Source organism: Macaca nemestrina, chromosome 5 (genome assembly GCF_043159975.1).
Source record: "Macaca nemestrina isolate mMacNem1 chromosome 5, mMacNem.hap1, whole genome shotgun sequence".
Lineage (NCBI taxonomy): Eukaryota > Metazoa > Chordata > Mammalia > Primates > Cercopithecidae > Macaca > Macaca nemestrina.
The window spans coordinates 155,027,309-155,054,678 of record NC_092129.1 but is presented as its reverse complement, the minus strand read 5'-3'; the positions used below and the strand labels follow the sequence as shown (position 1 = coordinate 155,054,678).

The following is a 27,370-nucleotide window of genomic DNA, read 5'->3' as shown; positions in this document are numbered from 1 at the left end:
AAAAATCCCTTGGCTTTATATGTAATCCAGAGAATGATAACTGTAAGAACTACATTTTAATCATTTTCAAGCAACCAGATTCTAGTTCAAAGGTGCTAAAAAGAGTAAGCCAGATAATATAAGATTATATTATATTAATATAATAGGGCAATAAAAAAATTCCAAAGAGGACATTGTGCCTATTTTATAAGGGGGTTATACTAAGGGTAATTTCCTACCCAAATGACACTTTCCTCTTCCTTATTCCTTTTCCTTTATATCATTTAAACGATATATATTCACTACCATACTTACTTTTCTTTAAAACTAGGTACCTTACCGAATTCGTTATCTTTCCTAATATATACTTTTGCTTCTCTATTTTGTTATGTTTACTTTTGATAGGAAAAAGCGGATGCTTTGTGAAACTCATTTGTGACTAGAAGATTATGATAACTTATTAGTTTGAATCTTTTCTAATAATCAGTATAAATATTAACTTCATCAACATAATGTGACATGATAGTTGCTTGTGTAGTTTTTTTAACTATTTTTGATGATTATTATGCTTAATTCATATAAAAGTTAAAATCTGAATATTTTAACAGTTTAGAGTGATCAAAGAATTGGTTGCAATAGCACATTTCACATTAATTCATATTGTACTGTGTGCACAGCCTGTGATAGCAATTAATACAGGTTAGTTTTACTTAACTGTTAATTAATCTGCCTTTTATATTTACTACTTTTGCTTCCCAAGTGAGACAGATCTGTCCATGAAAATCAGGAAGTGGTTGAGAGAGATTCAGTCAAACTGCTTCCTGATATTCTCCAGTGAGAAGACAATGTAAGTCCCTAGGGAGGAGTGTGGCAGGATAGGGATTCAAAACACAGAGAGAACTGAAGTATGACGTATTCATATCCCATTGCTTTTTAGGAAGAATTATGTAATCCTTATGTAACTAGCACAGCCTCTCTCTCTCTCTTCCTGTGAGTGAGTGTGTGTGTGTGTGCGCGTGTAGCTGAGGGCATTGCTAGAAGGGATGTGGTGCACTCTCACGAGGCACCCAGTCTTCCTGAGATCAGATACTGTCTCTGACTGCAACAAAGTCTTCTCAGCACATTCTCAGGAGTGAAGATGGGGCAGATTTACATCGTCTGAATTTGGGAAGTTATAAGGAGCTGGTGCAGAGAAAATCAGGAAGTGGTTCATCAGAAGCAAAAATCATCTATTTTTTTCTCTCAAATGTTATGATTAAAGGTATGCAACATAGCTGATGCCTTAAGAAAAGAGGGCTGTGGAAGACAGTGAATTAAGGTGTAAAAATGTACAGCCAATACCTAAAGAAATTGTCAGTTCAGGTCATTATTTAAATTAGTTATTTTTTCTTTCTCTGAAGTACAACTCAGCTTCTTAGTACTCCTGTCACAAAATTGCCATAAGTTGTTCTAAATTAATTATTTCATAGGACATTGACATAGCTCTTATTTTTGGGGAATGGACATACGATTATCTTGTACATGGTAATTCTGTCAAAAGATTAAGCAGTTTCTAAGGGGTTAAGATATCACCCAGTTAAACATTAAGTCCTTGATGAAGTGACTATGGGGAAATAGTAGAAAACAATGGGTGGTCCTATCCATAATTTTTAATAACTAATTTACATAAATTATATGCACTTCTAAAGTGTTTAAAAGGATTGTATCATAATTAAGGTTAACATTTATTGTATTTTGTATGCCAGAAAGTGCATTAAATGTTTTAGATACAATATTTAATAGTGTATCACATGTTTTCTTTCTGCTGATAAGAAACAGAGAAACACTTCATCATGAAAACAGATGAACTAAGGGACTGAGCCAGGTAAGGAACACTTCTAAATATGCAGAGCCAACCTCAAATGAATGACTTGTGCTGGATTATTTCCAAAGTATAACTATGGAGAGTGTGTTCATCTTAGATCTGGAGTCTGTGTAAGGTGGCATGAGGATAAGTCATTGACCTATCAAAATTAACTTACGTCCTTCCTCTGTCTTTTTCATAAATCCAACCACTGAAAGTTCATCTTCTTATTGAAACCTTCAGAAACTTTCCAGTGTTTAGTGCCAACTTAAGGTTTTGTAACATTAAATAAGAATCTATAAAACATAATTTATCAATGGGTGTGAAACCCCATCTTTTCAGATTATGTCACAGTGCCAATTTGAATGACTTGATTACTGACTCTTAATATAGATTATTTTATAGGTTGATGGTAACAGAATATTCCATGCAATGTCCTATGAGTTCATTAATATGAGGCTTTAAAGGGCAGAAGTTTTGCATTTTAATAGCTATTTCTTACTTTTTATTCATGGTTTGCTTCTACAATGTTTGCATATTTATTTATTTATTTATTTATTTATTTAGAGAGAGGGTCTCACTCTGTTGCCCAGGCTGGAGAGTGGGGGTGAGTTCTTGGCTGACTGTAACCTCTGCCTCCTGAGTTCAAACAATTCTGCCACCTCAGCCTCCTGAGTAGCTGGGACTATAGGCAATCGCCACCGTGCCCGGCTAACTTTTGTGTTTTTTGGTAGAGACAGGGTTTCACTATGTTGGCCAGACTGGTCTCGAACTCTGGACCTCAAGTGATCCACCTGCCTCAGTCTCCCAAAGTACTGAGATTACAGGGATCAGCCACTGTGCCTGGCCTGTTTGCATTTTTAAATCAAAACAATTCATCAAGAAAACCAGAAAGATAGAATGCTTCATCATTCTATCTTTACAAAGAAACGATAAATCAGAAATTTTAGGTCAAGAAAACGTATCAGATGAGAGACAGAAGCAATATCCACGCCAAATTGTTCTACTACCTACCAACGTTTCTGCAGGCCCCTGACAGTTCTTCTTCCAAAGGTAGTGATGAAAATAAAACATTTTTGGTATGTTTACAAAGCTGACCTCTACTACATAGACCTCAGCGTGCCTAGACTAGGGTCAATAGGTGAGGAGTCCTAAAAAACAGTAGAAAGTGTAATTAAAAGTCAGATTTTACCTAGTTCAGTGCTATTTTGAGTGATAGGAAGGGAGAGGAGAATTTTGCTACATTTGTTTGTATTCTCACTTTCAGTGAGTCCCATACATTTATTTTTATACGATTTGGTATTTATTCCTAGATAGAATACCATGCATTGTCAGTTACCTTGGAAGTACTCACAGACATTCACTATGTCTGATATTGTATACTTTTTAGTTGTTATTACTGAACTTTGTTAGATTTTAAAGTGTACTTATCATTGGATGCATGCTTTCATTCATCCTGTGAGTCTTAAAAGTATCAAGCGATTTGCAGAGTGCATCAGCCTTTGTGGTCAGTCTTCACTGTGTCCGACCCACTACTAGGTGCCTCCTGTTCCCCAACACCCACTAACTAACCCTCATCCCCAACACAGACATTTGCATTTGTTGTACACCCTCTAAATGGGACAAGGGTTTTTATGAAAGGAAATCTTCATCTTATCACCAGTTAAGAAACAATCAGACATTCTTCTTTCCTGACTGGATTTTCCTTTTTGTCCTTCCATCAGTGCCACTGAAAAAACTATGGAAATAGTCACTTTGGAAATAAGGAAATACAATGGGTAAGATATATAGCTGCACATTTAACTGACAAGTGAGATGACAAACTTTCTACATACAGAGCTTTCTATGAAACTGCATTAAATATTATTGAATAATCAATTTAAGGAAATCTTTTGTGTTCACACACATGCACAGAAAGATAGGTAGGCTATTGTCTCAGTTTTCTTTGGCTCAGCCTGAAGTGAATTGTGTTGCTTCACGAGAAATATAAATATTAAAATTAACTGCAATGCAAGGACAATGTTTATACAGGCTTTACTATGTGTGTGAATGCTTTATAATAGACTACTCAATGTGCAGGCAATTCTTCCAATAGCCATATGTCTTGAGGGTCCATGCAATCATGCAGAGTTGCTGCTTCATATTTAACAGTATTTTGATTAATCCACTTGTTCTTCATCTTTAACTTTTTAGTTAAAAGTTGCTTAGGTGAATAGTACTCAATTTAATAGATTTAAATGATCTATAATATACAACTATTTTTCCCTAAGACATAGCATTCAGGTGGCATGTTTATGTATGTATGTATGTGTGTTTGTATTTCTTGCATTTCTTCTCTCCATGATGGTAGATGAATAGACAAAGATATAAAATAGAGATGAAGATGTTGAATAGAAGGAACGATTAGGAAGTGTGTTGTAAAATTTCCCAATAGGTAAAATAGAGGAAGATAAACGTATTGCGACAGTACATATGTGTATATGCACTGCTATACCTGGTACTTACTGAGCACCTAATTACTTTCCTAAGTGATTGTGGGAATTAACTTAATCATCACAGTAATCTCATGAGGAATCCAAACTGCAGTACACCAACTGCAAGGAATATTTTGTCAAGAGTAGATAATTATTAGATTGAGAGAAAAATAACTGTAACATTTGAGATTCTTGAGGGAGACCAGATTTAATTTCAGAAAATAGAATATGTACCTATGGGCAGAATATATAAGCAGCCATAGTAAAACTTAGCATTAAAAATTTTTTTTCATTACATGAGATCTTAATTGTTAAGGGTGCTAGGTATAATGGCAAGCAAAAATAAATAAATGAAATCCCAGATGCAGTACCAGTGTCTGGGGCTATTGTCAGGAAGAAATTAGCAAGTAATTGTCACCAGAGTGGTAAAAGTGCTATCACAGCTGTTATAGGGTGGTGAAAACACAGCGGGGTTGGAAGGGGGGTCATGTAACTGACTACTATGGGGATGAAGGCGAAGGGGAGTCGGAAAGAGTTTCCAGAAAGAAGACAAAACTATGCTGGAACTTGAATATTGATAGGCGGTTTACTAGGTGGACAATTAGTGAAGCAAATGTCCAGCCCCCATGGGAAAATGAGCACAAACAAAAGAAAGTATGTGTAAGCAAGGCATATACTCAACATGCAAGTAATTTGATATAACTGTAACGCGAGGCCCATTTGGGTAAGGGATGAAATAAAAGTGTCTATCAATTGTCAGTGGCCCAGCCCATAGATTTTCACGAACCTTATTAAGCACTTTGAATTTTCACTTGCAGGCGATGGTAATTTTTATTTAGCAAAGAGCAGTCTGATAGAGAAAGAGTGGCAGACGAGAAATATTAAAAGTAAAAACATTAGTTGCTATGACAAAAATTATCTAAGCAGTACAATATAGACAGGATTTGAATGGCTGTGATGCAACGTTCACATGGTTGTCCCTTCTTGTCTTTCACATTTTAGCTCACGCTCCTCATTCTCAAGAATCCTCTCTGACCACCTAATCTCAATTGGTTGGCCATCAGGACATGCCCTCGTTTTAATTCTCTGTATCATAGCAATTATTTATTGATTGAATAATTAATTTGTTTTACTGTACTAAAGTATAATTTCCATTTGGGGAGAAATGCTTTTTGTTTATTGCTGAATCCCAAGATCGACAACAGTAACTGCAAAATATTCTGGCTCAATACTTGTTGAATGAATGAATGAAGAAAGCAAGTCAGTGTCAAGATAAATGGATAGGTACAAGCGGCCCTTTATTTGGTAGTATTTGACAACTGATTAAAGGAAGGGATGAAGGGAGAATTGAGCTAAAATTAACATTTTTAAATTTTATGCTTGGTGATTATATTTTGGACAAATCAACTGAGATAGTGAACACAGAATAAGATTTGGTTTGAAAAGGTATGGGGATGAGTGTAATTTTTGAATTTTATAATGCAGGTAAGAAATTCATTTCTCTGATTTACTAAAACTCCTAAAAAGTAATAATGACTTATTTCCCTCATCCAAAGGAATCTTTTTAGTGACTTTGGTGTTTCTCTTTCCCAGGTCATGAGTCTTAATTGTTCCATGTGGCAGGACAACAGCATGTCTGTCAAACACTTTGCGTTTGCCAAATTCTCTGAGGTCACTGAACAGTGTTTCCTTCTATTTACCCTCATCCTACTCATGTTCTTAGCATCACTGACAGGCAATGCTCTCATAGCCCTTGCTATCTGGACCAACCCAGTCCTCCACACCCCCATGTACTTTTTCCTGGCCAACTTGTCTCTCCTGGAGATCGGCTACACTTGCTCAGTCATACCCAAGATGCTGCAGAGTCTGGTGAGCGAGGCCCGAGGAATCTCTCGGGAGGGTTGTGCCACACAGATGTTTTTCTTTACATTGTTTGCTATCAGTGAATGCTGCCTTTTGGCAGCCATGGCGTTTGACCGCTACATGGCCATATGCTCCCCACTGCACTATGCAACACGAATGAATCGTGGAGTGTGTGCCCACTTGGCAATAGTTTCTTGGGGAGTAGGATGCATGGTGGGCCTGGGCCAGACAAACTATATTTTCTCCTTGGACTTCTGTGGCCCCTGTGAAATAGACCACTTCTTCTGTGACCTCCCACCTATCCTGGCACTCGCCTGTGGGGACACATCTTATAATGAAGCTGCAGTCTTTGTCGTGGCAATCCTTTGCATTTCCAGCCCATTTTTACTGATCATTGCTTCCTATGGCAGAATTCTAGCTGCAGTACTGGTCATGCCCTCACCTGAAGGCCGCCGTAAAGCTCTCTCCATCTGTTCTTCCCACCTGCTTGTAGTAACACTCTTCTACGGCTCAGGATCTGTCACCTACTTGAGGCCCAAGGCTAGCCATTCACCAGGAACAGATAAACTCCTAGCTCTCTTCTACACAGTGGTGACATCCATGCTGAACCCCATCATCTACAGCTTACGGAACAAGGAAGTTAAGGCAGCTCTCCAGAGAACCGTGGCAAGGGAAAAATTTTGACCCATAGTTAGGTACCAGAGGACTTTGAAAATTTGCTTCTTGGAAAAGATGTACAAACAGCCTAAAATTTAGCAAACAGACAAAAAGCTGTGTACTCTCCCACATGTCTTGTAAGGAACTTCTTTAGTTACAGTGATGGTAATTTTTGAGTCATCTCTGTAGTTAGAGTATAAAATTACCAGTTTACACCTCAGAAGCCAGGTAAATTTTCTCACACTACACTCTTAGGCATTTTCTAGCCCCTGATGGGCCTATCTGACTTTTGCTTTGGTCACAAGGGGGTGTGTTCTTAAAGGTGCCTGTCCCCTATGATTCTTAATTACCTAATAATTCTAGAAAGTTTATTATTTCTTTCCCTAAAAATGTCTTAAAATTCAACTTTAATTATTGGTACATAGAGTCAAATAATTATTTTTGTGATTTGCATGTAACTATAAAATATGTAAACATTAAAAAAAAGCACCCTCTTAAGTTTCAGAAGCAGTTGTTACAGAATATTAAAAGAAAAATATGGGCAATTTTTACTGAGAGTTCTCATGGTAAAATGTTTTTAAAAAGAGAAATAGTATTAAAATGCAAAGATGGAGAAAGAAAATGGAACTAAAATTAATGTAAACTTTTAAAAATGTAATTTAAAAATGTATATATGTGCAGATGGATCCTGATGCAATAGATTTGGAGATCATCCAAAAACTTGCTCTTCAGAGGACTGAACATGGTTATAGCACAATTCAGTAGCTCTAGGCACCTACAGAGGCATTGCCTTGGATTTAAACGTCTAGTTCTCAGAAAGGGGCTCTGTTAACATTTGATCTATGAGGAATTAATAACTACTCATATAATAGTTGTAATAGAAAAAACAGTGGAGAATTGTGATACTTCCATGATCTTGCTTAAGGTTATCTGCCAAATAGAGAGATGTAATCTTCTCTCAGAATGTGATATTTCTACTATTGGGGAATAATGGTGATGCTCACTAATGACTAAGGTGTATGTTTTGCTGGATATCCCAATTTTATGAAAACCTGACTTATTAATGTAAACGTGAAACTGTGGTTTTTATTTATACTGTGTGGATAGTAATTGACAATGTAAATAATCTGAACAGGCAAGAATAACTGACTAGTTAACACAGACTACAATTAAAAACAGAAATTATATTTAGTTATTAGATAATTTGTAAGTATGTTTATAAGTTTAGAAAGAAATGTAAATGTGATTTATTAAGTAATGGAGCATGTTTTAATAATTGTATAGTATGACCTCTTGTTTTTGCAAGAACTTTATATATAAATTTGAGTGGATCCAAATGACATGTCAACAGTAGTTTCTTTAGGCAGTTATATTACCAGTGATTTTTTTTCTTCTCTCTGTTTCTGAAATATCTTCAATAAATATGTATGTCATGTGAATAAAGATATAAAATATTAAATTGTTGACTTCTTTTTAAAAGCCTTTTTCTTTTTTATTTATTTATTTATTTATATTTTCCTTCCCTTTTCTTACAAATTGTTGAGGTTTTTCTTAAAACAAATGTAATACATGCTTTTCAGGACAATTTATAAAATACACAAAAATCTAAAAATTAAAATCTAATTGAGTTATATTCTTGCAACCCAGCAATAATCAATGTAAATATTTGAGTTAATTTTTTTTTTTCTTTCTTTCTTTCTTTCTTTATTATTATTATAATACTTTAAGTTCTAGGGTACATGTGCATAACGTGCAGGTTTGTTACATATGTATACTTGTGGCATGTTGGTGTGCTGCACCCATCAACTCGTCAGCACCCATCAACTCGTCATTTACATCAGGTATAACTCCCAATGCAATCCCTCCCCCCTGCCCTCCCCATGATAGGCCCCGGTGTGTGATGTTCCCCTTCCTGAGTCCAAGTGATCTCATTGTTCAGTTCCCACCTATGAGTGAGAACATGTGGTGTTTGGTTTTCTGTTCTTGTGATAGTTTGCTAAGAATGATGGTTTCCAGCTGCATCCATGTCCCTACAAAGGACACAAACTCATCCTTTTTTATGGCTGCGTAGTATTCCATGGTGTATATGTGCCACATTTTCTTAATCCAGTCTGTCACTGATGGACATTTGGGTTGATTCCAAGTCTTTGCTATTGTGAATAGTGCCCCAATAAACATACATGTGCATGTGTCTTTATAGCAGCATGATTTATAATCCTTTGGGTATATACCCAGTAATGGGATGGCTGGGTCATATGGTACATCTAGCTCTAGATCCTTGAGGAATCGCCATACTGTTTTTCATAATGGTTGAACTAGTTTACAGTCCCACCAACAGTGTAAAAGTGTTCCTATTTCTCCACATCCTCTCCAGCACCTGTTGTTTCCTGACTTTTTAATGATTGCCATTCTAACTGGTGTGAGATGGTATCTCATTGTGGTTTTGATTTGCATTTCTCTGATGGCCAGTGATGATGAGCATTTTTTCATGTGTCTGTTGGCTGTATGAATGTCTTCTTTTGAGAAATGTCTGTTCATATCCTTTGCCCACTTTTTGATGGGGTTATTTGTTTTTTTCTTATAAATTTGTTTGAGTTCTTTGTAGGTTCTGGATATTAGCCCTTTGTCAGATGAGTAGATTGCAAAAATTTTCTCCCATTCTGTAGGTTGCATGTTCACTCTGATGGTAGTTTCTTTTGCTGTGCAGAAGCTCTTTAGTTTAATTAGATCCCATTTGTCAATTTTGGCTTCTGCTGCCGTTGCTTTTGGTGTTTTAGACATGAAGTCTTTGCCCATGCCTATGTCCTGAATGGTACTACCTAGGTTTTCTTCTAGGATTTTTATGGTATTAGGTCTAACATTTAAGTCTCTAATCCGTCTTGAATTAATTTTCATATAAGGAGTAAGGAAAGGATCCAGTTTCAGCTTTCTACTTATGGCTAGCCAATTTTCCCAGCACCATTTATTAAATAGGGAATCCTTTCCCCATTTCTTGTTTTTGTCAGATTTGTCAAAGATCAGATGGCTGTAGATGTGTGGTATTATTTCTGAGGACTCTGTTCTGTTGCATTGGTCTATATCTCTGTTTTGGTACCAGTACCATGCTGTTTTGGTTACTGTAGCCTTGTAGTATAGTTTGAAGTCAGGTAGTGTGATGCCTCCAGCTTTGTTCTTTTGACTTAGGATTGTCTTGGAGATGCGGGCTCTCTTTTGGTTCCATATGAACTTTAAAGCAGTTTTTTCCAATTCTGTGAAGAAACTCATTGGTAGCTTGATGGGGATGACATTGAATCTATAAATTACCTTGGGCAGTATGGCCATTTTCACGATATTGATTCTTCCTATCCATGAGCATGGTATGTTCTTCCATTTGTTTGTGTCCTCTTTTATTACACTGAGCAGTGGTTTGTAGTCCTCCTTGAAGAGGTCCTTTACATCCCTTGTAAGTTGGATTCCTAGGTATTTTATTCTCTTTGAAGCAATTGTGAATGGAAGTTCATTCATGATTTGGCTCTCTGTTTGTCTGTTACTGGTGTATAAGAATGCTTGTGATTTTTGCACATTGATTTTGTATCGTGAGACTTTGCTGCAGTTGCTTATCAGCTTAAGGAGATTTTGGGCTGAGACAATAGGGTTTTCTAAATATACAATCATGTCATCTGTAAACAGGGACAATTTGACTTCTTCTTTTCCTAAGTGAATACCCTTCATTTCTTTCTCTTGCCTGATTGCCATAGCCAGAACTTCCAACACTATGTTGAATAGGAGTGGTGAGAGAGGGCATCCCTGTCTTGTGCCAGTTTTCAAATGGAATACTTCCAGTTTTTGCCCATTCAGTATGATATTGGCTGTGGGTTTGTCATAAATAGCTCTTATTATTTTGAGATACGTTCCATCAGTACCGAATTTATTGAGTTTTTAGCATGAAGGGCTGTTGAATTTTGTCAAAGGCCTTTTCTTTATCTATTGAGATAATCATGTGGTTTTTGTCTTTGGTTCTGTTTATATGCTGGATTACGTTTATTGATTTGCATATGTTGAACCAGCCTTGCATCCCAGGGATGAAGCCAACTTGATCATGGTGGATAAGCTTTTTGATGTGCTGCTGGATTCGGTTTGCCAGTATTTTATTGAGGATTTTTGCATCGATGTTCATCAGGGATATTCGTCTAAAATTCTCTTTTTTTGTTGTGTCTCTGCTAGGCTTTGGTATCAGGATGATGTTGGCCTCATAAAATGAGTTAGGGAGGATTCCCTCTTTTTCTATTGATTGGAATAGTTTCAGAAGGAATGGTATCAGCTCCTCCTTGTGCCTCTGGTAGAATTCGGCTGTGAATCCGTCTGGTCCTGGACTTTTTTTGGTTGGTAAGCTATTAATTATTGCCTCAATTTCAGAGCCTGCTATTGGTCTATTCAGGGATTCAACTTCTTCCTGGTTTACTCTTGGGAGCATGTAAGTGTCCAGGAAATTATCCATTTCTTCTAGGCTTTCTAGTTTATTTGCACTACTGTGGATATATCTTTTCTTCTATTGTATTTTCCAACTGGTTACAGGATGTTTACAAAAATAGAAATCCCATTACCAGAAGTGGAAGCATTTTATATGAAATTCAAGAATAAATTAAAAGAATGATATGCCATAGCCAAGTGGAATTTATTTGAGAAATTCTTCAAGAGTGTTTCAATAGATTACTGTTCCAAATAATGAGTAAATAACACTGATTAAAATTCAAAATATCTTACCAATTTTTAAAAATGCTTGGTGACATGTGACATTGTAGGGAACAGTAGGAAAATTATTTAATGAGACAAAAATGTTTACTCAAAATTAAATCTACTATCATGTTAATTAGAGAAATACTAGAGAAATCTCATTAATATCGGGAAAAAGTAAAGATTGCCAGCATTTATCACAATTATTTACTCTTTTTAAAAATATTTACTACCTAGTATAATTTTGGAACTGTAACTGGATAAGAATTCTGAGATATGGGCATACATACATTTTAAAAGTCATGTGAAATTAAAACAGAACAACAGTAATAAATGCACTATAAAATTTTCATGAATCAGTACAATCAGTGGATATATTTCTGGGAAACGTATCACTGGAAGAGTCATAAACTTTGCAATAAAAATGCAATTGTCTGAAATAATTTAAAATGTCATAAATCTGGTATTTAAAATCAATGACAAAATAATAAATTACTTAATGGATCAAATGATGACCCACTAAAATAATGATGATTTTAGATTACTGACTCAATGATTTAACTAATATATTAAATATTTAAAGGATTAAATATATAAATATTTCACTGCAAACTGTGAATCTTACTTGAAGAATGGGGAGAACATGTAAATTCTTGCATAAACTTGGGATTTGGAATTTTTTATAAATCAAATTAAAAGTCATGATGATATGCGATTTTTTACCTAACAGATTATAAGACAAAAATAATCATTGAATTGGAATTGGCAGGGGGGAGGTGGGGAGGCTCTCTTGCACAAGTGTTAAGAGACATAGGTGGATGTTCTAAAATTCTTTTAGATATGACAATGCCATATTTTTGACTCATATATTATTTCTAAGTAAATACATCATAGTATGTGTGCATATTTAATTATAAATCATATGTTGAATTATAAAAATATTTTATCACAGCAGTTCTTAATATAAAGTAAAATTATAACAAATTTAGTAACCAATAATATGGCATTTACTCAAGTAATTTGGGACATCCTTGTAATGGAGCATTATTCAGGCACGGACATTATACATAATGGTAACTGATGTTGAAAAATGTTTATATTTGTTAAGGAAAATAACCAGTTATTAAAGAGAAACAAGTCTCATTTACCTGGTGTGTAGCTAGCTTCTAATAGTAAAGACATTGCTTCTTTCCTTTTTCTCCAACCATAGTGATGAACATAAGGATGTATACACTTGAGGGGCCTGAGCATGGGTAAAATAATTTGTCATGATATTGTCTCACTGCAGATACAGCAAATGTCCACTTGAGAAATGCCTCACTTCATGTTTCTCCCTTGAGAAAGCCCTGCCTGGACACTAAACACTCCAGGCTAATTAGCAATTTGGAGATACATATCTCCAAGGTGTTGAGAGAACTTATATCCTACATACTTCTAATTTTTTTCTAATCTGATTTTCTCCAGGGACTATTGCCCAAGAAATATTTACTTTCACCAGACTTGTAGGTATTGGGCAGTGATATTCACTTCAGGGGAGAAACTCTAATATGCCTAAGTCATGTCACCAGAGATATTGTCTGCACACTGACAGAGGTGAAAGGGAGAAGGAGAATGATGAGAGAATGTAAGTAACCTGTCTTAATACCTCATGTCACCATTCCTTTCTCCCTCTTGAGTTGCCTCCAATCACATTAGTCAGCTTTGACTGACTTAGCTACTTCTTTTAATGATTCACTTTGTGTCTCCTACAGATTTCCTTTTAGGAGTCATTTCTAAGGTCTGACTTTTATGTATTAATATCAAATGTAGTCATTGTTCATACCACAAAAATAATTAGAAAAATGCACTGGGAAAACAAAGTTCTTGATCTTCTTGCCAAGAGGAAATGGATTTTCCTCTAGATAATTCTTCCTTTCCCAAATAGCACTTAATAGCCTTTCTTCGTCTTTCAGATTTGGAAAGATAGTTTTTCAGAATACTATTTTCTGATTAAAATGTATATATACACATAAGTATTTTATAATTTATATATAAATTTTATAATAATAAAGTAAATAGAAAAATTACATATAAAATGTATAAAATATATAGTTTCTCTTCATATATATGTATGTATATATGTGAGTGTGTGTATATATAATATATATAAAAAACAACTCTCCTTCTCAGATCGTGTTAAGAGACTTTCTTCAAGTCACAAGTCTTAGATTTAAACCATAGAGAAGGCAAATGGCTACACATCTCACCTCCAATTTGTAAGCTGGTTCTCAGTGAATTGGAGAGAGTACGATTTCATATGATCAAGATAGAAAGTTAGTAATAAGTTGAAAGGCCCTTGTAGAACCATTCCTTATAATACAAACATTCAAATAAAATTCAAATATAATAAAAATATATTAGAGGAATAGATGATTTTGATTTCATTGATAATTCTGACATATAAATAGTACAGTCATAAGAATTTAATGTATTAAATAACTGAAATATGACTTTTAGTGACTAGCACTAGAACACATCAATCTAGGATAAATTAGCATTGTATGTTAAGAAGCATTGGGAATAAGCAGAATATGGGAATCTATGCAACATGATTTTCCATTTTTTTAAGTAGAATTCTTTAGTATCCATATAAATTTAAACATTTAGTTTCAGAATTTAAAAATTTAAAACTTTACCCCATTTAAATCACCATTTTACTTTCTGAAATATAAAATTATCTAAACAAAATAATAAATTTAGCCTTCATTATTACTAAAGATAAAAGATTCAGTAAGATTCTATGTGAAGGGCAGAAAATTTTGGTGCATAGAGGATAATACCATTAATAAAATAGTAAGTGAAGCACGATGGAGTATATTATAATCCAGACAGTTTTTTTTTAATGTAGAACAATGGTGAAAGAGCTGATAAAGACATATTTTGTCTCTTCATAATCATGTGAAATAACACCTTGTCTTTAAATGAGTCAGAGTAGATGAGTTTTTAACTTTATTTTTAAACAAAAACATTTTGTGGCTATCAGTCTGAACAAATGTGTGCACTTCTGAATTTGTGAGTTTGCCTTTTGATGTGCATATGTTACAAATGTTTTATTTTTCAACTATAATAGATAAAGGATTTTGTGGTAGTCATGTAAGTTGTTAAATAAAGACAATAGCTTCCTTCCATATTGAAATTCATCTGTGTCTGACACTGTATCATTCTGATCAGAAAATTAGTTATACAAAATATTATCATAACCAACCTTGTCTATAAGACAGAAAGGACACAAAATATGTTAAATTTATTTTTCTGACCCACTTCCTCACTGTTATGTATTATTTTGCATTACAATTTCTGTTAGAATGATCAATTGTCACTAATAATTGACTACTGGGTATTTATAGTCTCAGTATTCAGATAAGTTTCTTCCTCCAAACAGAATTTCCTACTAACAGAATTGTATAGTCACCTGAACTGGGAGCTTTCTTTCATCTTTGAGTAGATTATAGTTAGTAATAATTTTCAACAAATGGGGAAAAGAGCTGATCATATAAAAAAAGGCTCACACCTGTAATCCCAACACTTTGGGAGGCTGAGGCAGGTGTATCATCTGAGGTCAGGGGTTCAAGATCAGCCTGGCCAACATGGTGAAACCTTGTCTCTACTAAAAATACAAAATTAGCCGGGCATGGTGGAGTGTGCCTGTAATCCAAGCTACTCAGGAGGCTGAGACAGGAGAATCACTTGAACCCAGGAGGCGGAGGTTGCGGTGAAATGAGATGGTGCCATTGCACTCCAGACTGGGCATCAGAGCAAGACTCTCTCTCAATAAATAAATAAATAAATAAATAAATGCATAAATAAATAAAAATAAGGAGGATGGGCCAATGTTTATTGAGTCCAAAAATAATGACCTAAAGAATGTTTTTGTTTTTAAGAATGTCTTTTTAATAATTATTATTTTTTCCTTTTCAGAGAAACCCCTCCAGTTAAAAACCTCAGTTAAGATTTTACTTCAAATATTGTATGTGAGTAGTAACAATATTTCTCTAAATTGAATTCCCTATACCTATTTTTCTCTTTACCTTGGACGACTAATGGAAAGAAACAATCAAACATCTGGGGGAGATTTTATTTTGCTTGGATTCTCAGATCAGCCCCAGTTGGAGGTCATCCTTTTTGTGGTAGTTTTGATATCATATCTTCTAACCCTTGTGGGCAACACAGCCATTATTGTGATCTCCTGCCTGGACTCCAAACTCCACACGCCTATGTATTTTTTTCTCACAAATCTCTCCTTTCTTGACCTTTGCTTCACTACCAGCATTGTTCCCCAGCTATTGTGGAACCTGAAGGGACCATCCAAGACCATCACACCCACTGGCTGTGCCATACAACTCTATGTGTCCCTCTCCTTGGGTTCCACTGAGTGTGTACTCCTTACTGTCATGGCATTCGACCGCTACGTAGCTGTCTGCAGACCTCTCAATTACACTACTGTCATGGCCCCATCACTTTGCAAGGCCTTAGCAGGAATAGCCTGGCTAAGTGGAGTAGGAAACACTCTCATCCAAGGCACCATCACCCTCCGGCTGCCTCGATGTGGGAATCGCCACCTCCACCACTTCCTGTGTGAGGTGCCTGCCATGATCAAGTTGGTGTGTGTGGACATTCATGCAAATGAAGTCCAGCTTTTTGTGGCCACATTGGTTCTCCTCCTTCTTCCTATGGCATTGATATTAGTCTCCTATGGATTCATTGTGCAAGCAGTGATAAATACTAAGTCAGTCAAGGCTTGGCGCAAGGCCCTAGGGACCTGTGGTTCCCATCTGTTAGTGGTGTCCCTCTTCTTTGGGCCCAGTTCGGCCATATACATTCAACCAAAGAGATCCTATGGCTGCAGCCAGGGCAAGTTCCTCACACTTTTTTATACCGTTGTGACTCCTACCCTCAATCCTCTCATATATACTCTGAGGAACAAGGATGTAAGAGGAGCCCTGAGGAGACTGCTGAGGAGGGAACAAACTTTCTAATGGAAAAATCAGGAAACAGTAACTTTCTGTGCTGGAATTTTAGATAATAAATATGACATGAAATGACTTCCAAGTATGCACATATTACAAATGTCGCTTGTCTCTCTGGTTCTATTTACATACAATATGGCTAACATAGTCTCAAAAAAAGAAGCAAGCATATAAATTCAAATTACCTAGCTCATGGAACCGTGTGTGTGTGTGTGTGTGTGTGTGTGTGTGTGTGTGTGTGTGTGTTTACAAACATTTTAATACTCTCTCTTAATATCTTTGAAGGCTGAAGCATATACCAACATTGGGACATTTCGTAATGACCTACCCACTATATTGTGCCTACATATAGGATTAGGGAATTAAAATAATATTTAAACAGAAAATTTTAAAGTATTGATTACTGTAAGGAGAGAATTGTAGTATTTTCTTTGTAAAAGACTCACAGTGTAATATTATTTAAAACATTAAGTATACATTTTCTTTCAAGAAATACAGTAAAACAAAACTTGAAAATATATGTGTATGTGATTTTCTTTGTAGTAAAGGAACATATCTTTGAATTCACTTAAAATACTATTAAGAAAAAATGAAATATTTCTTTTTAATACAAATAGAAATAATTGTATTATAAATAATTATTGAATAATTTAATGAAATATCCAATATTTTTAATGTAATTTCAGAGAGATTCAGGGCCTGCTTGAACAAACCTTGCACTTTATCCTATTTGACACTCTCTTGCTTCACTCAGTGTCTTTAAACACACGAACTCTTGGCCAAGGCAGCCTTGGTTTGAAATTTTGTTCCACTAAGTAGCTGGGTATAACCCTCTGCTCTTTACCCAACCTGTATATTTTTCAGTTTAATCACTTTGTAGGTTTGCAGTGAGGGTTAAATAAATTAATCCATGTGACATGCTGAAAAATTAATCATGGCACTGGTAAGTGCTAAATAAATCTTTAGAATTATTGAAATACTTTTCAAAAACTGTTTGGTGTTTAGAAACCTCGAGTCTTCACGTTCTTCCTCTATTATATTAAACATATGCTTGGTTTCTTTGTATTTGTTTTGTGTTTCATATTATATGGCACTTGATATCACTTTTTTTTTACTTGACTGGAAATACCAAGACCAACCAAATTCTCTCGTCACACCTCTTTGTATTAACACCAATTTGCACCTCTTTTTTTCCCAACTTTTATTTTAAGTTCAGGAGTACATTTTAAGACCAAATTTTTAAACTTTTCAAACTGTTCCTTTCATGTCTTATTTTTTTCTCCATGATAACTTTGAATATTCTACAATAATTAACTTTTCTCTATGACTATGCTATTCTAATAGTAAATAAACTCTAACTAAAGTATCGAGCAGTTCATTGAATGTTTATGTTGTTTTTATTACTAGTTTCTTTTTTTTTTTTGAAAGTTTTTACTGACTTTATATTTTAATTTAGGAAGTTCACTTTACTTTTCATCTATGGTATGGGAATAATAATGGATCCCCATATACCAAGGCTTAATAAGCTTTTCACAAACATATAATTATATTTCAAAACATATCCTTGTGGAATTAGATGACTTGGGTTCCACTGTTTTTTTTTTTTTAATTTATGTATTATTATTATACTTTAAGTTGTAGGGTACATGTGCATAACATGCAGGTTTGTTACATATGTATACTTGTGCCATGTTGGTGTGCTGCACCCATCAACTTGTCATTTACATCAGGTATAACTCCCAATGCAATCCCTCCCCTCTCCCCCCTCCCCATGACAGGCCCCTGTGTGTGATGTTCCCCTTCCTGAGTCCAAGTGATCTCATTGTTCAGTTCCCACCTATGAGTGAGAACATGCGGTGTTTGGTTTTCTGTTCTTGTGATAGATTGCTAAGAATGATGGTTTCCAGCTGCATCCATGTCCCAACAAAGGACACAAACTCATCCTTTTTTATGGCTGCATAGTATTCCATGGTGTATATGTGCCACATTTTCTTAATCCAATCTGTCACTGATGGACATTTGGATTGATTCCAAGTCTTTGCTATTGTGAATAGTGCTGCAATAAACATACGAGTGCATGTGTCTTTATAGCAGCATAATTTATAATCCTTTGGGTATATACCCAGTAATGGGATGGCTGGGTCATATGGTACATCTAGTTCTAGATCCTTGAGGAATCGCCATACTGTTTTCCATAATGGTTGAACTAGTTTACAATCCCACCAACAGTGTAAAAGTGTTCCTATTTCTCCACATCCTCTCCAGCACCTGTTGTTTCCTGACTTTTTAATGATCGCCATTCTAACTGGTGTGAGATGGTATCTCATTGTGGTTTTGATTTGCATTTCTCTGATGGCCAGTGATGATGAGCATTTTCTCATGTGTCTGTTGGCTGTATGAATGTCTTCTTTTGAGAAATGTCTGTTCATATCCTTTGCCCACTTTTTGATGGGGTTGTTTGTTTTTTTCTTGTAAATTTGTTTGAGTTCTTTGTAGGTTCTGGATATTAGCCCTTTGTCAGATGAGTAGATTGCAAAAATTTTCTCCCATTCTGTAGGTTGCATGTTCACTCTGATGGTAGTTTCTTTTGCTGTGCAGAAGCTCTTTAGTTTAATTAGATCCCATTTGTCAATTTTGGCTTCTGCTGCCGTTGCTTTTGGTGTTTTAGACATGAAGTCTTTGCCCATGCCTATGTCCTGAATGGTACTACCTAGGTTTTCTTCTAGGATTTTTATGGTATTAGGTCTAACATTTAAGTCTCTAATCCGTCTTGAATTAATTTTCATATAAGGAGTAAGGAAAGGATCCAGTTTCAGCTTTCTACTTATGGCTAGCCAATTTTCCCAGCACCATTTATTAAATAGGGAATCCTTTCCCCATTTCTTGTTTTTGTCAGATTTGTCAAAGATCAGATGGCTGTAGATGTGTGGTATTATTTCTGAGGACTCTGTTCTGTTGCATTGGTCTATATCTCTGTTTTGGTACCAGTACCATGCTGTTTTGGTTACTGTAGCCTTGTAGTATAGTTTGAAGTCAGGTAGTGTGATGCCTCCAGCTTTGTTCTTTTGACTTAGGATTGTCTTGGAGATGCGGGCTCTCTTTTGGTTCCATATGAACTTTAAAGCAGTTTTTTCCAATTCTGTGAAGAAACTCATTGGTAGCTTGATGGGGATGACATTGAATCTATAAATTACCTTGGGCAGTATGGCCATTTTCACGATATTGATTCTTCCTATCCATGAGCATGGTATGTTCTTCCATTTGTTTGTGTCCTCTTTTATTACACTGAGCAGTGGTTTGTAGTCCTCCTTGAAGAGGTCCTTTACATCCCTTGTAAGTTGGATTCCTAGGTATTTTATTCTCTTTGAAGCAATTGTGAATGGAAGTTCATTCATGATTTGGCTCTCTGTTTGTCTGTTACTGGTGTATAAGAATGCTTGTGATTTTTGCACATTGATTTTGTATCCTGAGACTTTGCTGCAGTTGCTTATCAGCTTAAGGAGATTTTGGGCTGAGACAATAGGGTTTTCTAAATATACAATCATGTCATCTGTAAACAGGGACAATTTGACTTCTTCTTTTCCTAAGTGAATACCCTTCATTTCTTTCTCTTGCCTGATTGCCATAGCCAGAACTTCCAACACTATGTTGAATAGGAGTGGTGAGAGAGGGCATCCCTGTCTTGTGCCAGTTTTCAAATGGAATACTTCCAGTTTTTGCCCATTCAGTATGATATTGGCTGTGGGTTTGTCATAAATAGCTCTTATTATTTTGAGATACGTTCCATCAGTACCGAATTTATTGAGTTTTTAGCATGAAGGGCTGTTGAATTTTGTCAAAGGCCTTTTCTTTATCTATTGAGATAATCATGTGGTTTTTGTCTTTGGTTCTGTTTATATGCTGGATTACGTTTATTGATTTGCATATGTTGAACCAGCCTTGCATCCCAGGGATGAAGCCAACTTGATCATGGTGGATAAGCTTTTTGATGTGCTGCTGGATTCGGTTTGCCAGTATTTTATTGAGGATTTTTGCATCGATGTTCATCAGGGATATTCGTCTAAAATTCTCTTTTTTTGTTGTGTCTCTGCTAGGCTTTGGTATCAGGATGATGTTGGCCTCATAAAATGAGTTAGGGAGGATTCCCTCTTTTTCTATTGATTGGAATAGTTTCAGAAGGAATGGTATCAGCTCCTCCTTGTGCCTCTGGTAGAATTCGGCTGTGAATCCGTCTGGTCCTGGACTTTTTTTGGTTGGTAAGCTATTAATTATTGCCTCAATTTCAGAGCCTGCTATTGGTCTATTCAGGGATTCAACTTCTTCCTGGTTTACTCTTGGGAGCATGTAAGTGTCCAGGAAATTATCCATTTCTTCTAGGCTTTCTAGTTTATTTGCACTACTGTGGATATATCTTTTCTTCTATTGTATTTTCCAACTGGTTACAGGATGTTTACAAAAATAGAAATCCCATTACCAGAAGTGGAAGCATTTTATATGAAATTCAAGAATAAATTAAAAGAATGATATGCCATAGCCAAGTGGAATTTATTTGAGAAATTCTTCAAGAGTGTTTCAATAGATTACTGTTCCAAATAATGAGTAAATAACACTGATTAAAATTCAAAATATCTTACCAATTTTTAAAAATGCTTGGTGACATGTGACATTGTAGGGAACAGTAGGAAAATTATTTAATGAGACAAAAATGTTTACTCAAAATTAAATCTACTATCATGTTAATTAGAGAAATACTAGAGAAATCTCATTAATATCGGGAAAAAGTAAAGATTGCCAGCATTTATCACAATTATTTACTCTTTTTAAAAATATTTACTACCTAGTATAATTTTGGAACTGTAACTGGATAAGAATTCTGAGATATGGGCATACATACATTTTAAAAGTCATGTGAAATTAAAACAGAACAACAGTAATAAATGCACTATAAAATTTTCATGAATCAGTACAATCAGTGGATATATTTCTGGGAAACGTATCACTGGAAGAGTCATAAACTTTGCAATAAAAATGCAATTGTCTGAAATAATTTAAAATGTCATAAATCTGGTATTTAAAATCAATGACAAAATAATAAATTACTTAATGGATCAAATGATGACCCACTAAAATAATGATGATTTTAGATTACTGACTCAATGATTTAACTAATATATTAAATATTTAAAGGATTAAATATATAAATATTTCACTGCAAACTGTGAATCTTACTTGAAGAATGGGGAGAACATGTAAATTCTTGCATAAACTTGGGATTTGGAATTTTTTATAAATCAAATTAAAAGTCATGATGATATGCGATTTTTTACCTAACAGATTATAAGACAAAAATAATCATTGAATTGGAATTGGCAGGGGGGAGGTGGGGAGGCTCTCTTGCACAAGTGTTAAGAGACATAGGTGGATGTTCTAAAATTCTTTTAGATATGACAATGCCATATTTTTGACTCATATATTATTTCTAAGTAAATACATCATAGTATGTGTGCATATTTAATTATAAATCATATGTTGAATTATAAAAATATTTTATCACAGCAGTTCTTAATATAAAGTAAAATTATAACAAATTTAGTAACCAATAATATGGCATTTACTCAAGTAATTTGGGACATCCTTGTAATGGAGCATTATTCAGGCACGGACATTATACATAATGGTAACTGATGTTGAAAAATGTTTATATTTGTTAAGGAAAATAACCAGTTATTAAAGAGAAACAAGTCTCATTTACCTGGTGTGTAGCTAGCTTCTAATAGTAAAGACATTGCTTCTTTCCTTTTTCTCCAACCATAGTGATGAACATAAGGATGTATACACTTGAGGGGCCTGAGCATGGGTAAAATAATTTGTCATGATATTGTCTCACTGCAGATACAGCAAATGTCCACTTGAGAAATGCCTCACTTCATGTTTCTCCCTTGAGAAAGCCCTGCCTGGACACTAAACACTCCAGGCTAATTAGCAATTTGGAGATACATATCTCCAAGGTGTTGAGAGAACTTATATCCTACATACTTCTAATTTTTTTCTAATCTGATTTTCTCCAGGGACTATTGCCCAAGAAATATTTACTTTCACCAGACTTGTAGGTATTGGGCAGTGATATTCACTTCAGGGGAGAAACTCTAATATGCCTAAGTCATGTCACCAGAGATATTGTCTGCACACTGACAGAGGTGAAAGGGAGAAGGAGAATGATGAGAGAATGTAAGTAACCTGTCTTAATACCTCATGTCACCATTCCTTTCTCCCTCTTGAGTTGCCTCCAATCACATTAGTCAGCTTTGACTGACTTAGCTACTTCTTTTAATGATTCACTTTGTGTCTCCTACAGATTTCCTTTTAGGAGTCATTTCTAAGGTCTGACTTTTATGTATTAATATCAAATGTAGTCATTGTTCATACCACAAAAATAATTAGAAAAATGCACTGGGAAAACAAAGTTCTTGATCTTCTTGCCAAGAGGAAATGGATTTTCCTCTAGATAATTCTTCCTTTCCCAAATAGCACTTAATAGCCTTTCTTCGTCTTTCAGATTTGGAAAGATAGTTTTTCAGAATACTATTTTCTGATTAAAATGTATATATACACATAAGTATTTTATAATTTATATATAAATTTTATAATAATAAAGTAAATAGAAAAATTACATATAAAATGTATAAAATATATAGTTTCTCTTCATATATATGTATGTATATATGTGAGTGTGTGTATATATAATATATATAAAAAACAACTCTCCTTCTCAGATCGTGTTAAGAGACTTTCTTCAAGTCACAAGTCTTAGATTTAAACCATAGAGAAGGCAAATGGCTACACATCTCACCTCCAATTTGTAAGCTGGTTCTCAGTGAATTGGAGAGAGTACGATTTCATATGATCAAGATAGAAAGTTAGTAATAAGTTGAAAGGCCCTTGTAGAACCATTCCTTATAATACAAACATTCAAATAAAATTCAAATATAATAAAAATATATTAGAGGAATAGATGATTTTGATTTCATTGATAATTCTGACATATAAATAGTACAGTCATAAGAATTTAATGTATTAAATAACTGAAATATGACTTTTAGTGACTAGCACTAGAACACATCAATCTAGGATAAATTAGCATTGTATGTTAAGAAGCATTGGGAATAAGCAGAATATGGGAATCTATGCAACATGATTTTCCATTTTTTTAAGTAGAATTCTTTAGTATCCATATAAATTTAAACATTTAGTTTCAGAATTTAAAAATTTAAAACTTTACCCCATTTAAATCACCATTTTACTTTCTGAAATATAAAATTATCTAAACAAAATAATAAATTTAGCCTTCATTATTACTAAAGATAAAAGATTCAGTAAGATTCTATGTGAAGGGCAGAAAATTTTGGTGCATAGAGGATAATACCATTAATAAAATAGTAAGTGAAGCACGATGGAGTATATTATAATCCAGACAGTTTTTTTTTAATGTAGAACAATGGTGAAAGAGCTGATAAAGACATATTTTGTCTCTTCATAATCATGTGAAATAACACCTTGTCTTTAAATGAGTCAGAGTAGATGAGTTTTTAACTTTATTTTTAAACAAAAACATTTTGTGGCTATCAGTCTGAACAAATGTGTGCACTTCTGAATTTGTGAGTTTGCCTTTTGATGTGCATATGTTACAAATGTTTTATTTTTCAACTATAATAGATAAAGGATTTTGTGGTAGTCATGTAAGTTGTTAAATAAAGACAATAGCTTCCTTCCATATTGAAATTCATCTGTGTCTGACACTGTATCATTCTGATCAGAAAATTAGTTATACAAAATATTATCATAACCAACCTTGTCTATAAGACAGAAAGGACACAAAATATGTTAAATTTATTTTTCTGACCCACTTCCTCACTGTTATGTATTATTTTGCATTACAATTTCTGTTAGAATGATCAATTGTCACTAATAATTGACTACTGGGTATTTATAGTCTCAGTATTCAGATAAGTTTCTTCCTCCAAACAGAATTTCCTACTAACAGAATTGTATAGTCACCTGAACTGGGAGCTTTCTTTCATCTTTGAGTAGATTATAGTTAGTAATAATTTTCAACAAATGGGGAAAAGAGCTGATCATATAAAAAAAGGCTCACACCTGTAATCCCAACACTTTGGGAGGCTGAGGCAGGTGTATCATCTGAGGTCAGGGGTTCAAGATCAGCCTGGCCAACATGGTGAAACCTTGTCTCTACTAAAAATACAAAATTAGCCGGGCATGGTGGAGTGTGCCTGTAATCCAAGCTACTCAGGAGGCTGAGACAGGAGAATCACTTGAACCCAGGAGGCGGAGGTTGCGGTGAAATGAGATGGTGCCATTGCACTCCAGACTGGGCATCAGAGCAAGACTCTCTCTCAATAAATAAATAAATAAATAAATAAATGCATAAATAAATAAAAATAAGGAGGATGGGCCAATGTTTATTGAGTCCAAAAATAATGACCTAAAGAATGTTTTTGTTTTTAAGAATGTCTTTTTAATAATTATTATTTTTTCCTTTTCAGAGAAACCCCTCCAGTTAAAAACCTCAGTTAAGATTTTACTTCAAATATTGTATGTGAGTAGTAACAATATTTCTCTAAATTGAATTCCCTATACCTATTTTTCTCTTTACCTTGGACGACTAATGGAAAGAAACAATCAAACATCTGGGGGAGATTTTATTTTGCTTGGATTCTCAGATCAGCCCCAGTTGGAGGTCATCCTTTTTGTGGTAGTTTTGATATCATATCTTCTAACCCTTGTGGGCAACACAGCCATTATTGTGATCTCCTGCCTGGACTCCAAACTCCACACGCCTATGTATTTTTTTCTCACAAATCTCTCCTTTCTTGACCTTTGCTTCACTACCAGCATTGTTCCCCAGCTATTGTGGAACCTGAAGGGACCATCCAAGACCATCACACCCACTGGCTGTGCCATACAACTCTATGTGTCCCTCTCCTTGGGTTCCACTGAGTGTGTACTCCTTACTGTCATGGCATTCGACCGCTACGTAGCTGTCTGCAGACCTCTCAATTACACTACTGTCATGGCCCCATCACTTTGCAAGGCCTTAGCAGGAATAGCCTGGCTAAGTGGAGTAGGAAACACTCTCATCCAAGGCACCATCACCCTCCGGCTGCCTCGATGTGGGAATCGCCACCTCCACCACTTCCTGTGTGAGGTGCCTGCCATGATCAAGTTGGTGTGTGTGGACATTCATGCAAATGAAGTCCAGCTTTTTGTGGCCACATTGGTTCTCCTCCTTCTTCCTATGGCATTGATATTAGTCTCCTATGGATTCATTGTGCAAGCAGTGATAAATACTAAGTCAGTCAAGGCTTGGCGCAAGGCCCTAGGGACCTGTGGTTCCCATCTGTTAGTGGTGTCCCTCTTCTTTGGGCCCAGTTCGGCCATATACATTCAACCAAAGAGATCCTATGGCTGCAGCCAGGGCAAGTTCCTCACACTTTTTTATACCGTTGTGACTCCTACCCTCAATCCTCTCATATATACTCTGAGGAACAAGGATGTAAGAGGAGCCCTGAGGAGACTGCTGAGGAGGGAACAAACTTTCTAATGGAAAAATCAGGAAACAGTAACTTTCTGTGCTGGAATTTTAGATAATAAATATGACATGAAATGACTTCCAAGTATGCACATATTACAAATGTCGCTTGTCTCTCTGGTTCTATTTACATACAATATGGCTAACATAGTCTCAAAAAAAGAAGCAAGCATATAAATTCAAATTACCTAGCTCATGGAACCGTGTGTGTGTGTGTGTGTGTGTGTGTGTGTGTGTGTGTGTGTGTGTTTACAAACATTTTAATACTCTCTCTTAATATCTTTGAAGGCTGAAGCATATACCAACATTGGGACATTTCGTAATGACCTACCCACTATATTGTGCCTACATATAGGATTAGGGAATTAAAATAATATTTAAACAGAAAATTTTAAAGTATTGATTACTGTAAGGAGAGAATTGTAGTATTTTCTTTGTAAAAGACTCACAGTGTAATATTATTTAAAACATTAAGTATACATTTTCTTTCAAGAAATACAGTAAAACAAAACTTGAAAATATATGTGTATGTGATTTTCTTTGTAGTAAAGGAACATATCTTTGAATTCACTTAAAATACTATTAAGAAAAAATGAAATATTTCTTTTTAATACAAATAGAAATAATTGTATTATAAATAATTATTGAATAATTTAATGAAATATCCAATATTTTTAATGTAATTTCAGAGAGATTCAGGGCCTGCTTGAACAAACCTTGCACTTTATCCTATTTGACACTCTCTTGCTTCACTCAGTGTCTTTAAACACACGAACTCTTGGCCAAGGCAGCCTTGGTTTGAAATTTTGTTCCACTAAGTAGCTGGGTATAACCCTCTGCTCTTTACCCAACCTGTATATTTTTCAGTTTAATCACTTTGTAGGTTTGCAGTGAGGGTTAAATAAATTAATCCATGTGACATGCTGAAAAATTAATCATGGCACTGGTAAGTGCTAAATAAATCTTTAGAATTATTGAAATACTTTTCAAAAACTGTTTGGTGTTTAGAAACCTCGAGTCTTCACGTTCTTCCTCTATTATATTAAACATATGCTTGGTTTCTTTGTATTTGTTTTGTGTTTCATATTATATGGCACTTGATATCACTTTTTTTTTACTTGACTGGAAATACCAAGACCAACCAAATTCTCTCGTCACACCTCTTTGTATTAACACCAATTTGCACCTCTTTTTTTCCCAACTTTTATTTTAAGTTCAGGAGTACATT

General features: G+C 35.0%; 2 protein-coding genes and 1 long non-coding RNA gene across 7 annotated transcripts in view; all 3 read left to right on the top strand.

Moving 5' to 3' along the window:
- The first annotated feature begins 1,786 nt into the window (after positions 1–1,786).
- Positions 1,787–16,586, top strand: LOC105491595 (olfactory receptor 2G3-like). Of its 5 annotated transcripts, XM_071096091.1 has the most exons (4): positions 1,787–1,843; positions 3,547–3,600; positions 12,994–13,153; positions 15,487–16,586. In XM_071096091.1, exon 4 carries the CDS (start codon positions 15,609–15,611, stop codon positions 16,542–16,544), a length of 936 nt encoding a protein of 311 aa, XP_070952192.1. In that variant the 5' UTR covers positions 1,787–1,843; positions 3,547–3,600; positions 12,994–13,153; positions 15,487–15,608; the 3' UTR covers positions 16,545–16,586. The 5 variants fall into 5 exon arrangements, with proteins under 5 accessions (XP_070952192.1, XP_070952194.1, XP_011756418.2 ...); XM_071096093.1 differs by lacking the exon at positions 12,994–13,153 and having other exon boundaries at positions 1,791–1,843; XM_011758116.3 differs by lacking the exons at positions 12,994–13,153; positions 15,487–16,586 and adding an exon at positions 5,890–7,711 and having other exon boundaries at positions 1,795–1,843.
- A 6,022-nt stretch (positions 16,587–22,608) lies between these two features.
- The window catches only part of LOC105491591 (uncharacterized), a 34,681-nt gene continuing 29,919 nt past the window's right edge, over positions 22,609–27,370 (top strand). Inside the window, exons 1-2 of the long non-coding RNA XR_011623140.1 lie at positions 22,609–22,763; positions 25,097–25,149. This is a non-coding gene — a long non-coding RNA (uncharacterized lncRNA). The remainder of the gene's footprint in view (positions 22,764–25,096; positions 25,150–27,370) is intronic.
- Positions 25,218–26,196, top strand: LOC105491677 (olfactory receptor 2G3-like). Its single transcript, XM_011758260.2, has one exon. It carries the CDS (start codon positions 25,219–25,221, stop codon positions 26,152–26,154), a length of 936 nt encoding a protein of 311 aa, XP_011756562.2. The 5' UTR covers position 25,218; the 3' UTR covers positions 26,155–26,196.

Excerpts from the sequence above, each read along its gene's own strand:
- LOC105491595 (XM_011758116.3), top strand. The coding sequence starts at position 5,893 with ATGAGTCTTAATTGTTCCATGTGGCAGGACAACAGCATGTCTGTCAAA.
- LOC105491677 (XM_011758260.2), top strand. The coding sequence starts at position 25,219 with ATGGAAAGAAACAATCAAACATCTGGGGGAGATTTTATTTTGCTTGGA.